The following is a 15394-nucleotide window of genomic DNA, read 5'->3' as shown; positions in this document are numbered from 1 at the left end:
CTTGATTTCGCCTGCTGGCACGTTGAAGGAGATCGCCAGACAAACCACGCAGATTACTTTGGTAAAGACTTCCCGGTCGCCCCGCTTCAGTATCTTGTCCCAGCACTGTCGTTCATATTAATAATTGCATTGATTCCTTTTCTCGGAAAGTCGATTGATTCGATCACGTAGGGATAGTGGAGCTTTTGAAAGAAACGCGCTTATTCCGGTCAGGAGTTGTCACTTTTTCAAACAAATGTAGTTAGAACATTTGATAATTGTCCACTTACAGACTTGTCGTAGATATATATGTCTATGTACCCTTACATTTACCTAGAATGCATTAGATATATATGCAGTGGCGTAGCAACAGGGGGGGGCCTGGGGGCCGTGGGCCCCGGGTGCAAGGGGCCAGTGAGGGGGGGGGGGGGTCATATACGTCTGAAGGCACCCCTCTTTCCGCCGGCTACACCCGGAGAGGGGGCTGACAGAAGACCTATGGGCCCCGGGTGCCAGATGACCTAGCTACGCCACTGTATATATGCATTGCTCATCTGCATCTTCGCGCCATGGAGTAAATAAACCTGCTTTATTTCCCTATGATATTGCTTTCCTTGATCAGTGACCCTGATCAATATTCCACCAACAAGAAGCGCTCGTAAAATGACATCATATCAATAAAGTTTTCTTACGTAGCTTCATGTTGCAGATATGCGGCTTCTGTGGCAAAAATAACGTGTTACTTTTAAAAAACCATTTTAAAAGTAGCAGTTTACCTGGCTAAGGTTATCGGTACCGGCCGACCCGAGTCGCGGGCGCACGAAAGCAAGTAAAACGATAAAACATTTTACTGCACAGGGTTTTTGCCAGGAAAACTGGGCGTCCGCCAGCGTTCGCGCAATGAACGCTCGCTCGCTAGCAGACGACGCACTCGACAACGACAGCAAGATTGAGGACGTCATGCTGCATAACCCATGTCTCAAATATTTACACGTAGCGAAAAGGTGTCAATATAAATTTGAAGTGGAAATAAAGCACTATTATAAGAGCGTACGCTCAGCCCGCAGAGCGTACGCTCTTATAAGAGCGTCTCAAGGCCCGCAGCGAAATTACGTTGAATATGCCGCGACGCTCGTCTCCGCCTCAATACAGTTCGCTCGCAGCGCCCTCGCAAAATGTTTCCACATATGGCGCCTCAGCGAAAAGCGCCGTTCGATCCACTCAACCATAGTCTAGTACAGTTCTATGGTTCTAGTTTGCCGTCTCTCCGTGTTGTTTTGGGTTCGGCGCCTTCTGCTGCCGGTTCACGCGTAAATACCTGGGCTGACAGCTGTCGAGTACGTGTTCCGTGCCGACTGCTATACAGCAAACCATTATGTGGGCTTGCAGAACAGCTCAAGTGTACGTACGCATGTGGTGGCGCGTTATTTCCACCCGTGATGATTCCTTCAATGCTTATCGAGGGTTCCTCAAAGCCTATTGCTTGGTTTTCCCGCAAATCACGGCGTTATTCATTTACTTTATGAAGAAATCCGCAAGTCGCTTTAAACGAGAAACGCGACTGTTCGAGTATGTGTGTACAGTGCGCGTCACCCTTGCGTAGAGCACGGGTACGGCGGCCGCCGGGGTGCTCCGGAGGCAGCCAGCGATACATGTGTACAGGTAGCTGGGCTCGAAACAAGAGCACTCTAGGCGCGCTGCGGCCGACGCATCTAATATCGGGCCCCGGCACTACCGTTCGACGTCGCTGGCTAGCTGCGGAACGCTCCGGCGGCTGCCATTCGCGCGCTTACACAAGGGTGAATACAGCGAAGCGAAGTAGTCTCGACTCTCGAAACCAAAACGAAATATTCTGCTCTAGTATCATCAAGCATCGCCAAGTTGTGGGCTAGCATGAGGAGCAATTAGGAGTGCAAAAAGCAGTGCCGGAAATCCAGTGTTCCCCATGCTGTCTGAGCTTGCTTGTCCCTCGTTGCGCTGCCTCTCTCGAACGCAATCGTCGAATGCGTGTTGTTCATTGGAAAAGGACACAGCGCAAAAAAAGGCGAGGGCACGAGATAGCGACACGCACACAGCGCTCTCTCGTGTCCTTGTCCTTTTTGCGCTGTGTCATTTCCCATTGAATCGCCAACAAGCCCAAGCTTCCACGCGATATGTCTTGTTGTTCAGCCAGGTTTCGTTGACTAAGAGTGATGTGAGAAACCGCATGTCGAATGAGACACCGCATTAAGTATGGTCTGGCAGGGAGTGGCGGCTGCTGCAAATATTTTCAGCCAGATGAACAGTTCGTGTCGCGTTTCAACTCTGCAGTTCTATATGGTTCAAGTGGAAGCAGGAGTTAAGTGGGAATAGACTGTATGTTCAATCCATTTGCATAAATCCTCAGTGTGAGAATCGACTGGGACTCAACACAATGTTTTCTGTTTATTCTTTGTTTTAGTCAAGCAGCTTTGTATTACGTAAAAATTTTCATGATACTTTTTGAATGTTGCATATTATTACAATATCAAGCTCTGTAAATATATGAAAATGATGTTCGTTCACAGTGAAAATGGCAAGGCAAACTCACCAAAGGTCAGTGATGCCTTGCCAGCGTCAGGATGAGAACTCTTAGATTTCCATACCATACTCCGGCGGTAATTTTTCCCTTTAAACTATGTGTGTACAAGTAATTGCAATTATGACTTACTTTTTATATGCACTTTCTTATGCACAATTACATGCTTTGTGACCATTGTAAATCGTCTTTGTTTGTCTTACTATTCATTACATTGTTCCTTGCTCACTCATATTTTCGAGCTGTCATGAAAAGAAAAAACTGCATTCGATAAACATAATAGCTGTTTGTGGTGCTGTTACGTCCGTATTACTTTTGCCCACATCACTGTGCTGGTTGGACAAAGAGTTCTTGCCAGTTTGCAAAGGTATATATAGTGTTCTACTGACTTCCTGTTCTGATGTATAGTGCTTGAATTTGTTCGATAAAGGGGTTTAGGCTGTTCTTCATTGCAGCCGTGCAAGACAAATAAAATAAGTTTTGTGTGTTCCATAGTGGAATTAAAATTTCTTTCTTTTAATATCACGCTCAAAGTACGGTACACTGCCCTCCTCGGAAATTTGGCAACATATGCATTCGGGCCTGCATTCACAGAAACTTATGTACATGTTTTTCATGTTGCGCGTATCTTACCAGATAATCCCTGTTTAAATATTGCGCTGTTCAACTCTTTCCGACACTAGTACCACCTGGATTATTGCCAGGGCCGTAATCGAGGTGGCAATTAAAACTGTAAACTTTAATTCACCTCTTCTGTTATGGACCATCTAGTCGTTCTGTTTGTTTCCACTCAAAGGTGAATTGCAGTCACAACTGCTGCCTCTTCAGACGAGGACAATGCGAGAAGGTTTCAAGTTTTCTCCCAAGTTCAGTGTGTCTCCAAGCAGCAGTGTTTGCTAACTCTGCATCGAGCTGCTTCTGAGTAAATTGAAAGAGAAGGTGAGAGAGAGAGAGAATAGGAGGGAAATAACATGTTTATTTTATAAATCAAGCCTATAGAAAAGGCATCCCTATTTTAATGCCTTGAGTTCGGGCTGCTTCTTGAGCACTCGATCGTGACCAGCCAAACCATGATCCTCGAGGTAGGAGCTGGCAATATTTCGCCCGACTCATACAGGAAAGTGTCTCAGGTAAAGCAAGGCGCGATCTAAAGACAGCTCAGAACATAGTTTAGTAGAACTTGTTGTTGGGCGAGTTGGTAGGTATTAGCGAACATTGTTTAACTGCGCGAGCAAACGAACCACAAAGACAGCGAGGGACAAGGACGGGCGCAGACTTGCAACTAAAGTTTATTCCACAAGGTACACATATAAATACACACCCGACATACATCACTGCGCGTGCGCGAAAAAAAGGGGAAGGTAAAAGAAAAGTAAAACCTTGTATATGCGAAACGCGACCTACCTACGCTCGTCAATAAACCTAATCTCACTGGTATGTAAATAAACTGAGGTGTCACTGACACATTGTTGTCCCTTCTTTTTAATATGGTACGCCTCGAGTAGCTCTCTGGCTCGGCTATCTCGGCAGCGGCACAAAATCTTTGTTTCCTTCATGATCGGCTTGCACGTGCACGCCAGGCAGTGGAACACAGCTCAGAACACGGCTCAGTAAATAATGTTATGAGTAAATTGGAAAAGAAATGTTGTATGTTGTAAATGTTGTCATGTTGTATAAACTCGTGTCTGAGTGGCAGCTCTCACTAGAATTCCTTACGCTTATCTTGAGGCCAATGTTGCATTAGTGGCATGAGGCGGAAGTAATTTTAGAGCTGGAAAAATACGCGTAGAAATTTGGACACCATCTATGCCATCTAAAAGACACCTGCACAACATCATCAAACGCTTTGGCTATGTTTTTGGGTACTTTTTGCTCGCAAAAAATTAGAGTTTGGCTATTTTTGGGCTGCACTTTGAGATCATTTGGCCATTTTTTGTTGGGACTATTTGGTAACCCTGCTTTCAGATAGTGACAATACATTTACTTGACTTAAAGCTTGTTAGCAGCACTTATGTGTGAGCTGTAGAGTTGTGTCATGCTTTGTGTATGTGGTGAGTGAGCAGGTAAACAAACTCGCTTCCCTGCTGCTGTCGCTTGGGAGCACCTTCAAAGATAAAAATGGACGCGCGCATGAATCAGCTCATTATACCTATGCCCGCTGCTTTCATTGTTCATGTTGTAATGGCACTTTTGTACACAGAAGAAAAGGAGTGGGGGAAGAGGAGGACTTTGCTTTTGGTTTGGTGGCGTCGCCCCATCCAGTGCTTTAGTACGTTTAAGTAGTGCTTTAGTACGTTTAAGTTTTCTAAATAGACTCCTTGTAACAATATGTCATGTTCGTAACTTTGCATCCGTGATCGCGATTGTAATAACACTAATATGGTAGATTACACAGGTAGTGTGTCTGCCTTAATATTTGTCTGTGCTGTTTTTAGAATATCGGTTACGAACTACCCAGACAAACTCTACACACTCCTGACATTTACAGCTAAAAGAACTTTTTTCCCGGTTGCACGAGGAGCATACATTTCACTCTGTGGCAGTTATGTAGTGAAGTGCTCTAGGCCCGTATACCTGGATGTGTGTACCGTCATTTGTCCAATTTGTTTTACTGTGCTACTGCTGTCTTTACAGTTTGTGCTGATGTTAGTTGTGCCCACCAAGATCTATCCTATCTGCATCGTTGACAACAATTAGCTGCAAGTGCTGATTGCTGCTGGTTGCCTTAGTCCAGGATCTGGTATGTATATCCATTTGCTCAAGGTATGCAGTTGATTCTAAAGCTTGAGCTATTCCAGTAAATGAAGATTGAATTAAAGGTTGCTTGAGTGATGCATGAGATCATATCACTGTTGTGATATACAGGTGGCAAGGCGCCTTCAGATTTAGGTGAGTAAGGCTGGCCAGTTATCAGTTGGAAGTTCCCACAATGCATGAAATGCCCATATAAAACTGTCTAGGCCAAAACACTTATATTAGTGTGTTGCACTTGATGCCCGATACCATCACAGAAGACAAAGTAGAAGAATCCAGGAAATTTGTTTCGAGGTGTTCCGAGAGAATAAATCATAAGAAATAATCGTATTGCTAACTACGACTGATGGTGCTCAGCTGTGGGCAATTTCCCTGTGGGACTACTGTTGCTTTCCAACATCTTTTGTGTCGGGTGCACTATCAATTGCCAGTTGCATCCTCAATGTCTGGCTCATTGCCGTAAATCTCTGTCTATATGTACAATCGCGGTCGAAAATACCCGGCTCCGGGCACAGGAGTCGCTGTGGGGCCACACCACAGCGCTGCTATCTCCATCGGGCACCTGTTTTGAGGGTGCACCGCGTGATGCCAATCTTCGTCCTCACTCTCGTGCGGCCAAGTCACATGCTTGATAAATTTCAAGTGCGGCGTTCGGCTGTTTCGCAGGTGACGGTCGGTTAGAAAGAGCATTGAGCAGTGCACGCTTGCTTTCCTCCCCTTGCCAGCTCGCATCTTTTGCATACACGCACCGGCTCTGGCAGGCGCGAGTTAGGCCGTTCGGCTAAGCACACGGAACGTATCCCTGGTGGTGTCCGGATGATTTGGTTTCACGCTTCATGTTCATGTGTGCCTTGCGCCCGTGTGTGCCATGGCGCACTTACATGCAGGCTCTCAATGAAAAATGCCATGGCAAGGCATTGGTGCATAGCAGCAGCAAGCTAAGAGCCACCGCTATGTTAGTGTCGGTGCCCATCCTGACTAATGTTCTATTCTCGTTTAAGGCAAAAGAGCTACTATGCTCACATTGCAGAAACCATCCGAACCTGCCAGTCGTCCCCAGAAGTCATCTGCCACTGCCGTGCCAAGAACTACAGCAGCACGGCAAATGAAGCAAAATGGAAGTGCCCTCCTGTGCACTGACCATCAGCAGTGAAACAGCTGAGGGCCGTGATGGAAATTTATCAAGTAAAGGGACTCGGCTGTACGAGTGTGAATGTGAAGTTTGTTGTCATTCGATGCACCCTCAAAGCAGGCATCCGATGGAGATAGCATCTCCGCGGTGTGGCCCCGCAGCTGCTCCTGCGCCCGTAGCCATGGGCCACGTATCGTTGACCATGATTGTACAATGCATTTGCTACGCCATGAGCGAAGCCTGTGAACGGTCGCGAAACTGTTAGTATAGATTAGGTCTCAAATGCAGGAAATGCCAGTAGGCCGAAACAACCGCATAAATTTTTTCAACTTCAGAAATAGCTCTGGAGGCCCGCAGGTATTTTATTTATTTATTTTTATTTATTTATTTAGGAATACTGCAGGCCTTAGAAGGCCCAGGCAGGAGGGAAAGGTACATACATAAAGAGAAAACACAATAGATTGACGAAGGAGTAAAAAAAAAAAGCTCTGGAAAAAATGTAATAGAAAGTACAATTGCATAATGAGTAAAGCACCTAAATAATGCATAGAGAGTAGCAGATACAAATTGAAACACTGTTTCACAAGCACAATTTTAAAGCACAGGAAATGTAATAGCAAAATAGGAGGAGTACATAATTCAAAATTACTACAACGCGCAAATCAACAAATATTGCACGACGATACAAACTGAAACGAGATTTGGTAAGAACAAGCTCTAATATTAGATAGTAATAGATGCTATTGAGTCAGTGCTGAGAAGTTTGTTATAGGGTAGTCTGTTCCATTCCGTTACTGTTCGAGGGAAAAAGGAAGACATAAAGACATTGGTTCTACCATTATAAGGCGTGAATGATGCAGCGTGGCGATGTCTTGTTCGGCGGGCAGTAGGGGTGTTATGTAAGTTTCGGGAGAAAGTGATAGTTTATTGTTACTCGGTAAGAAGAGAAATTTAAGCCTGTGAATTTTTCTTAGTTGCAAAGACTGAATATTGTGTTCAGCCATTAACTCAGTTGGGGAATCACTTGAGCGATATTTAGAGAAGATGAACCTTACTGCTTTATGTTGTATCATTTCCAGCGCGTCGATGTTAGTTTTAGTATAGGGGTCCCATACAATAGCTGCATACTCGAGTTTAGGACGGACAAGAGAGGTGTAGGCGATAAGACGGGTTTCAGAAAGAGTGTGTTTTAATTTATGCCTGAGGTAGCAAAGCTTCTTAAAAGCAGAGTCGCAAAGATGGGAGATGTGCGAGTTCCAACTAAGGTTACTGGCTATTGTAACACCGAGGTACTTATATTCATTCACCTCCGTAAGAGGTTTGGATGCTAGGCTATAAGTAAATGACAATTTAATAATTTTTCTAGTGATCTTCATAAATACTGTTTTATCAATGTTAAGCTGCATATCCCAGCGCGCACACCAAGCTAGTATGTCTTGAAGGTTAGAGTTTAGAATAACTTGATCTTGTCGGCAAGTGATCTCATTAAAGAGGAGGCAGTCATCAGCAAATAGTTTTATTTGTACGGGTTGAGTAACAGTGTCTACATTGTCATTAATATATATGTCAAATAATAATGGTCCAAGAACACTACCCTGGGGAACACCAGAAGTGACAGGAAGGGTGCTGAAAGAGCAATTGTCAACTACTACGAATTGCGTACGGTTAGAAATATAAGCGCGAATCCAATTTACCGGATGTGAAGGAATGTTGGAATGTTCAAGTTTTTCTATTAGCTTTGCGTGCGGTACAAGATCAAATGCTTTCCTGAAGTCCAAGAATATGATGTCAGTTTGCCCTGGTTTGTCGATAGTGCTAGCGAGACTGTGAACTACAGTGGTTAATTGGGTTACAGTGGAGAGGCCCTTTCGAAAACCATGCAGCATAGGAGATAGAATGGCTCTATCATCGAGAAATTTATTGATTTCAGAAGCAATAATATGTTCTAAAAGTTTGCAACAAGATGAGGTTAGTGAAATGGGATGATAGTTTGCCACTAGTGATGGATCGCCTGTTTTTAGTATCGGAACAGTAGGAACAGAAAGCCAGTCGTTAAGAAGCACCACCGATGAAAGGGATGCACGAAAGATAATTATGAGAAAGCGAGATAGCATTTCAGCGTACCTGTGAAGAAACACGTTTGGTAGGTTATCAGGCCTAGGAGATGATTTTGTTTTAATATTCAGAAGCATAGAAAAGATGCCAGGCAAAGAACTAAAACTAAAATTATCATTGTGTGCTACGCCATTCACACGAGGGGAAGCGGGCGAGTTCGAAAAGACACTGTTAAAATAAGCATTAAAGTGAACAGTGATATCTCGTTTAGCGACGACAGGATTGCCCTCATGCATAATATGGTCAACTGATTTACTTTTTTTACTAAGATAACCCCAAAACTTGGAAGGAGCAGTACTGATAAAGTTAGGAAGGGTGAATTGGTAAAAGCGAAGTTTAGCAACACTGATAGCCTCACTTAATTTTGCTTGGTAGGGTTCTACCTTGTCAAGAGAAATACCCTGTCGTCTTAGTTGCTTGACCTTTCTCTTTATGTGCACTATGTCACGCGTCATCCAGGGAGTAGCTCTATATGTTTTCTTGGTTTGATTTGGAATAAAGTTGTCAATACAGTGCGTACAAATATTCTTAAATTCATCCCAAAGTTGAACGGTGTCATGTCTCCCAAAACAGCTAAGACGAAAGTCAAGATGCTCTCATCCCTGGTGCGTGAAAAATCTTTTACAGTAATAGTTTTACAATGAGCAGATCTGAGAGGATCAAGGTAGCAAGAAAAAACCACAAGTTCATGATCAGAAATACCATGTTCAACAGAGACAGAATAATTATCTAAAATCCGGCCAATAAACACAAGGTCAAGTATTGAGGCAGAAGTAGTGCTAATTCGTGTTGGCTCAGTAACCACTCGCTGCAAGTTGTGCATCAAGATTATGTTACGCAACTGCTCATTATTTATATTAACATCAGCGCTAGGAATTCTGTGAATCCACTCAACTCCTGGAAGATTGAAATCACCTATGAGAAAAATTTTTTCGTGCACAAAAGACCAACCTCGTTGAAGAATGGACACAGTGGGAGAAAAGGATTCAAAGCCCATTGTTTCAAGACCAACTAAGGGCCGTCCAGAGGGCCCACGATGTCGCTGAAAGGCTTGGCCTTACAGTGCCAACGTGGGAGCGGCCCACCTTGGCTTAAGAAGCCGAGCCTCCGGACCTCATTACAATAAATGTTTTCACACACACACAAAAGACGCCATGTGATGACGCAGATCATTGAGAAATTGTGGAGCGGAATCGGGAGCGCGGTAAACAGCAAAAATCAAAACAGAAGCATTATGTCATAAAATTTATAAAGAGATCACTTCAAGATTATCAGCTTGACGTAGGAGAACTGCCGAAATATCTTGTCTCACCAAAATAGCAACACCGCCAGCTCTAGTAGGTCTATCACGACGGAAAGCACGGTAATTAGAGGGAAAGACATCCGTATCTTCTATTTCGTCGTGCAGCCATGTTTCTGTGATGACGAGAATGTATGGGTTACACGCAAGAATTATCGCGTCAAGCTGATCACTCTTGTTGATAACACTGCGTGCATTGACATTTAAGATTTGGAATTCTTGAGGGGGAGCAAGTCAGTCCTTTTTTGAAGTACTGCGATAGTCGTGGATTTTAATCCTGGTGTTCGTGGCATCATTCCACATAAAGTACTAATTGTTGACCCCCAGTTTCGAGTCTATCAAAGTAACTTTTTTTGCCCTCTTTTTTTTCAGCCTTCACGCTGTCCCAAAGCAATTTACGTTTTCTGAGGGTTTCATGCAAATAATCATTTTGTACAGAAATTCTGGTCCCTTTTAGCTTGTGGGCGTTTTTTAAGATTGCACGTTTTTCATTGAAGTCCTGAAAGAACATAATAACGGGTCTTTGTTTACCAGTCTTCCCTAAACGGTGGATTCTTCCAATCGAGCTGCAATTTATGTTTAGCATATGGGAAAAAATGTCAGTCACAATTTTTGTTAAGCTCGGTTTCTGTTTCAGTGGCTTCCTCCCGAAGGCCAAATAGTATCAAATTGGAACGTCTACTCCTATCTTCCAATTCTACTATCTTGGTTTCTAGAGATTTAACGGTTTGTTTGAGTTCATCAACACGAGTGACACGTTTTTCTAAAACAGTGAAACGATTGCCCCAATCAGTAAAAAGTTTTTCCATATTATTCTGCTGCGTTCTAAGCATCGCCATATCTTCAAGTAACTTAGTTTGTCCTGCCAGTATTTCTTGCAGCACTTCTTCAATATTGGGGCCTGGATTTGTCTCAACGTCACCGCACAGCAAAAGTAAACAGATACAGTACATTTCGTAAGCAATACTAGCACAACGCTGGGGGCACAGCAAGACCAAAAGACAGCGGCAATCGCTCTTAAATGAGGCAGAGTAGTAACTAACCTGCATGAAGCAGAGGAAAGGCTTGTGAGGCTACATGCCCGCAGTTGGTCCGCCGTGCCCACTGAAATTGTGCAGCTGCAGTCGTTCTTTTGTACAGCAGCCCACTGATGTCACATGATGTGTAGGTGGCGCTATGGTTGGATTGCGCGGGACCAGAGCTGGCGTGACGTCGAAGGAAGGTGTTTCGTGATAACTCTCCATCGTTGTTGACGTGTTAAGAAAACACATGGAAGGAACAGGCACATTTTGGCAGCTTGAAGATCCGGTAGAATAACTGTTTCGGTGATACGTCGCGCCGGTCAAACCAAGAACGAGCACCTGCATGAAGCACAGGAAAGGCTTGTGAGGCCACATGCCCGCAGTTGGTCCGCCGTGCCCACTGAGCGTGCCCACTGCCCACCAATGCTTAAATGTTTCAGTGTTTGTCTGAGTTGTTGTCGGAAACTTTCGGCCGTATGGTTCTTAGGGTCATATATTATTGCAACTTTGCCACTTGCTCTGGGCTTTATGTGTAACAGTGTGGTGTACTCTTCATTTCATTCTGGCATGGACGTGTGGCTGCAATGAAATATTCTGAAGTGAATATCTTTCCTTGGCTTTTTCGACTGTTTTCGTTGTTAGTTGATGGTCTGTAATGGCTGGTGGTCAGATTTGGCAAACAAGACATTCGTTCACTCCTTTTTGTTCTTTTATTCGATTGTTCTTTTTCTCATTCACCCGCTCGTTCATTTGGGCTATTCATTTACATTGACAATCACCGTGTATAGTCTCCGCACATTTTTTCTTCACTCAAGTTCACGCTCTAATTGGCTGAACAAGGGGCCAGCAATCTTGCCAACAAGAGCTTAGGGCCTGCACTCTTACTAATGTTGCGCATCTTTGATGAAGTTTTGTCTCACCTCCGTTACTACAGCAACTCATTTCTTGAGGAGTTGTACACCATTGTTCATAACCTACAAACAGGTTGAGCATTGTCATTCCTTGCATCGCATATCACATCGTGGCAGATGTGTTAAACATAAATTAAATTATAGGGTTGTATGTGTCAAAAATACAATCAGATTATGAAGCATGCCGTAGTGGCAGACTATGGATTAGGTTTGACTCCCTGTCCTTTTAAGGGTCCCGAAACAGCATGGGACCCGCTGTGGTTGCTCAGAGGCTATGGTGTTGGGCTGCTAAGCACGAGGTCATTGGATTGAATCCCAGCGACAGCAGCCGCATTTCGACGGGTTCTTTAACGTGCACCTAAATCTAATAAGACCACGGGTGTTTTCACATTTCCATGGGATCGAAATGTGAAAGCACCCATGTTCCTAGATTTAGGTGCACATTAAAGAACTGCAGGTGTTCTAAATTTCCGAAGTCCCCCACTACGGCGTGCCTCGTAATCAGATTGTAGTTTTGGTACGTAAAAACATGTAGTTAAATTTTCTTTTTTGAAATGGTTCGAACAAGTTTTGTGGATGCCTAGGGTACAGCTGCAGTAGAACAGTCGCACCACAATATGTGTGTAGCGTCTCATATCAAGAGAGCTACAGAAAATTATAAGTTACTCTCCTCCATAGCCATTCGTTTTCTCATGAACTCATTCACAGAGTAATTTGGGTTAAGCTCCACTTTCACTGGCTCTGCGTCATGATGGGATGTCATGTCGTCTACTTCTGGTTGTCTTGGAGCCAGTGCGTGAAGTTTCTGCAACCTCTCCGCAGTTGATCATAAGGGCGAGCTATTGAAACAGTGTGCGTTGTGAGCATTCTGTAGCAGCGCTGAGTGTGTCCGGCATCCTGGTACCCACAGGCGAGCTGGGAACTTTGACAGATGGTTGTAGGCGTAAAATAAAGCTCCTCCCCATATTTCTGTTGCTGTGATGAAGGAGCTTCAGCGTAGACATAGTGAGCGTCCTTGTCGGTCTGCATGGTCCAGCCACCTCTTGGCGCAGAGCTTAACCAGCCAAACAAAGAGCTAATATTGCTGCAACCAAGTGTAAAAAAATTTTAAACATTTAGAAAAACATTTGCGATTATGTTCCTACCAAAAATTTATGCCAGCAGCAAAATACAAAACACTTGGTTACTGCTATAGTACTGTGCTTGAGCGCTGTCCCACCAAGTGGCGGCACCGTGCAGGCCATTCACATTGGCCCCTCCACTCATACCGTAAAATGTCCAAGCCTAGTTCGAATGCATTTGCGCTTACCTGAATACGTCACACGGAACACTGTTGTGGTATATAGTAACCTTTCAGCATGAAGTGATGGCCGCAAACACGCAGCTGCTGGTGTCGATCGGATACTATAAACCAGCGTTGTAGCCGCTCCGCTCGCATGTTTGCTCTACAGAGGGACACAGTATCGCAGCTTGACATGTTGCCAATTGCTACATTTGGAGCCCACAACGCAAGGGCGAACCATATTGCTTGTGAAAAGGCAGATCGAGACCAGCACCAACCGCGCAGCTCGCATGGTAACGGAGCATGTTCTAACACAAGCAGACATTTACTGTAGGCTGGAAGTGCATGAATGTAGTAATAAGTTGGCTCTTGTACATTCTCTTTCAGCTGCTTGCTTCTTAATGGAAACAAATTAACATTTCAACTATTACAAACAACATTTGTTCACCATGAAGTTCGAAAAATTATCAATGACGCGCCCTGAGCAGCCTGTCGGATAGCTCGCCCTACTAGCATCATATAGTCACCTCACGTCATTTGGTAAGGGGTGGCTGAATACTGAGGGCCTGACTGGTGTTCTGTGATCAGTAGCGATGTACATTTTTAAAACCTTATAATAAATTACATGCCTTTTGTCACTTAATGATCAGAAGGGTCAACTCTAACGACCTATTGCATTTCTAAAAAATAATCAAAATCGTTTCAGTATCCCTTTAGAATGCACTTATATCTAAATGCACAAGTGTCTTTGCATTTTACTCCCATTGAAATGCGGCTGCTGCAGCCGGGATTGAACCTGCGACCTTGAGCGATACTATAGCCACAAAGCCACCACTGCGAGCACAGAAGGGTTGATTTCACATGCTGCTGCTACTATTGTGTCGCCTAGACCCTACGGTGATAACGCTTATAACGGTGATAATGCTTATAAATAAAGCTAGGAACAAATTACATCAACGGAAACCATAAACCTACTGTCATGTCCTAACAACATGCAAAAATGAAAGTGTGTCATTTCTTTCACATTAGAATACTTCTAATTGCTTCAAAAAAAATTTTGGGATGAAGCAGGCGCCCACTTTACATTGCGCCTCCAGTGCATTTCATGAGCATGCAAACAACTGCCTGCTCAACGTGTAGCTAGATGCACAATTGCGCCCACACAATGTTGCCGACAGCATCGCTCCAGCTTCGGCGGTACAGTCGCGAGTGCTACCACGCGGTGCCCACTCGCAATGCATGGCGGCATACCCGTAATGGCGAAGCAAGCTACGTGCCAGTTTATTTAGAAGAGGCATTGGTCAGTGCTATACGAACACTGAGGCAGACACAAGTGAATCGCGTGCTGGAACACGCTAGAAAATAACTTTGGGCAAGCAATGTAATGTGTAGGGCAGGTAACCGACGGCCTATCTGGGTAACGGAATCGGTACCAGTCAAACTGACATGCAATTGTAGACAGCAGACACGTAGTGTGAGAAAATAGAAAACTTGCAAGCACAGGATGGTATCAGCTGGCATGAGACATGCGGTGATTGGAGATCCTATAGTCTACATTAAATAGGCTGATGGTGGTTACCTCAGGATGCCACAATCACTTTTCATTAGTTGTACTACACCAATAGCTTTACAATGTATCAGATGAAGTGTCTGAGATACGTTCTACTGTGGTAAGCCTTCCACAAAAAAGAGGTTGCCCTGCTTTTGAGTATTCAATGTGGATTGTCCTTTGTAGTCCTTCAGGAATACCGAACCGAAGGGCTTATTTTGTGTCCCTTGGCTATGTGTTGTAAAGTGTCACTTTATTTATTTTCTTGTATTTGCGTTGTGTTTTTGATGCTGTAGCAAGACCGCAATCGCCCAAATTATTTTCTGCAGGCTTCACAAATGCGATGAGCCTAGCTGAAAGCATCGCAGCCAAAAAGGCATGCTACAGCCCTTCCAAGGCTGCCGGTCAGGTCGAGGTTGCCACGCAGTGCAGCTTGCCTCTGGCTGACAAGTCTGTCGGGTGCTCGTTGAAAGCAGGGAGCGAGTCTAGGAGCGTGCAGACTACGGAGGCTGTGGATCAGTTAAGCTACACCTCAGGTGGGCAGTGACCAGCACTTCTCTTAAATTTGCTTACATGTGTGAGTATTGTAAATGGTTAAGTCTGCCTCGCTTGGTACGCCTTGCTAAAGTATGTATGACGTTCCTGCTGAGAACAAATTAGAAGGTCTATGATTCTTGTCTGCATACAGATTGAAACAAAATGCAAAAGTAATGCTCTACTGAGCACATGAAGCACCTTAGATGGCAGAGCTTTATCCAGAGCTCTCTTGTCCTTACATGCCTCTTCTCTTACA

At 44.3% G+C, this 15394-nt stretch overlaps 1 protein-coding gene across 3 annotated transcripts in view; it reads left to right on the top strand.

The window, feature by feature from the left end:
• The first annotated feature begins 1199 nt into the window (after positions 1-1199).
• Positions 1200-15394, top strand: part of LOC135909722 (gastrula zinc finger protein XlCGF57.1-like) — a 50431-nt gene continuing 36236 nt past the window's right edge. Inside the window, exons 1-3 of one of the 3 annotated variants that reach the window (XM_065441776.2) lie at positions 1200-1380; positions 5171-5276; positions 14931-15137. In XM_065441776.2, the coding sequence (XP_065297848.1) occupies positions 14945-15137 (193 nt within the window). In that variant the 5' untranslated portion in view covers positions 1200-1380; positions 5171-5276; positions 14931-14944. The remainder of the gene's footprint in view (positions 1381-5170; positions 5277-14930; positions 15138-15394) is intronic. The other 2 variants (XM_065441775.2, XM_070523320.1) reach the window with 2 other exon arrangements.

The sequence above is a fragment of the Dermacentor albipictus genome, chromosome 8 (genome assembly GCF_038994185.2).
Source record: "Dermacentor albipictus isolate Rhodes 1998 colony chromosome 8, USDA_Dalb.pri_finalv2, whole genome shotgun sequence".
In the NCBI taxonomy this organism is placed as follows: domain Eukaryota; kingdom Metazoa; phylum Arthropoda; class Arachnida; order Ixodida; family Ixodidae; genus Dermacentor; species Dermacentor albipictus.
This window is presented reverse-complemented; position numbering and strand designations above follow the sequence as displayed.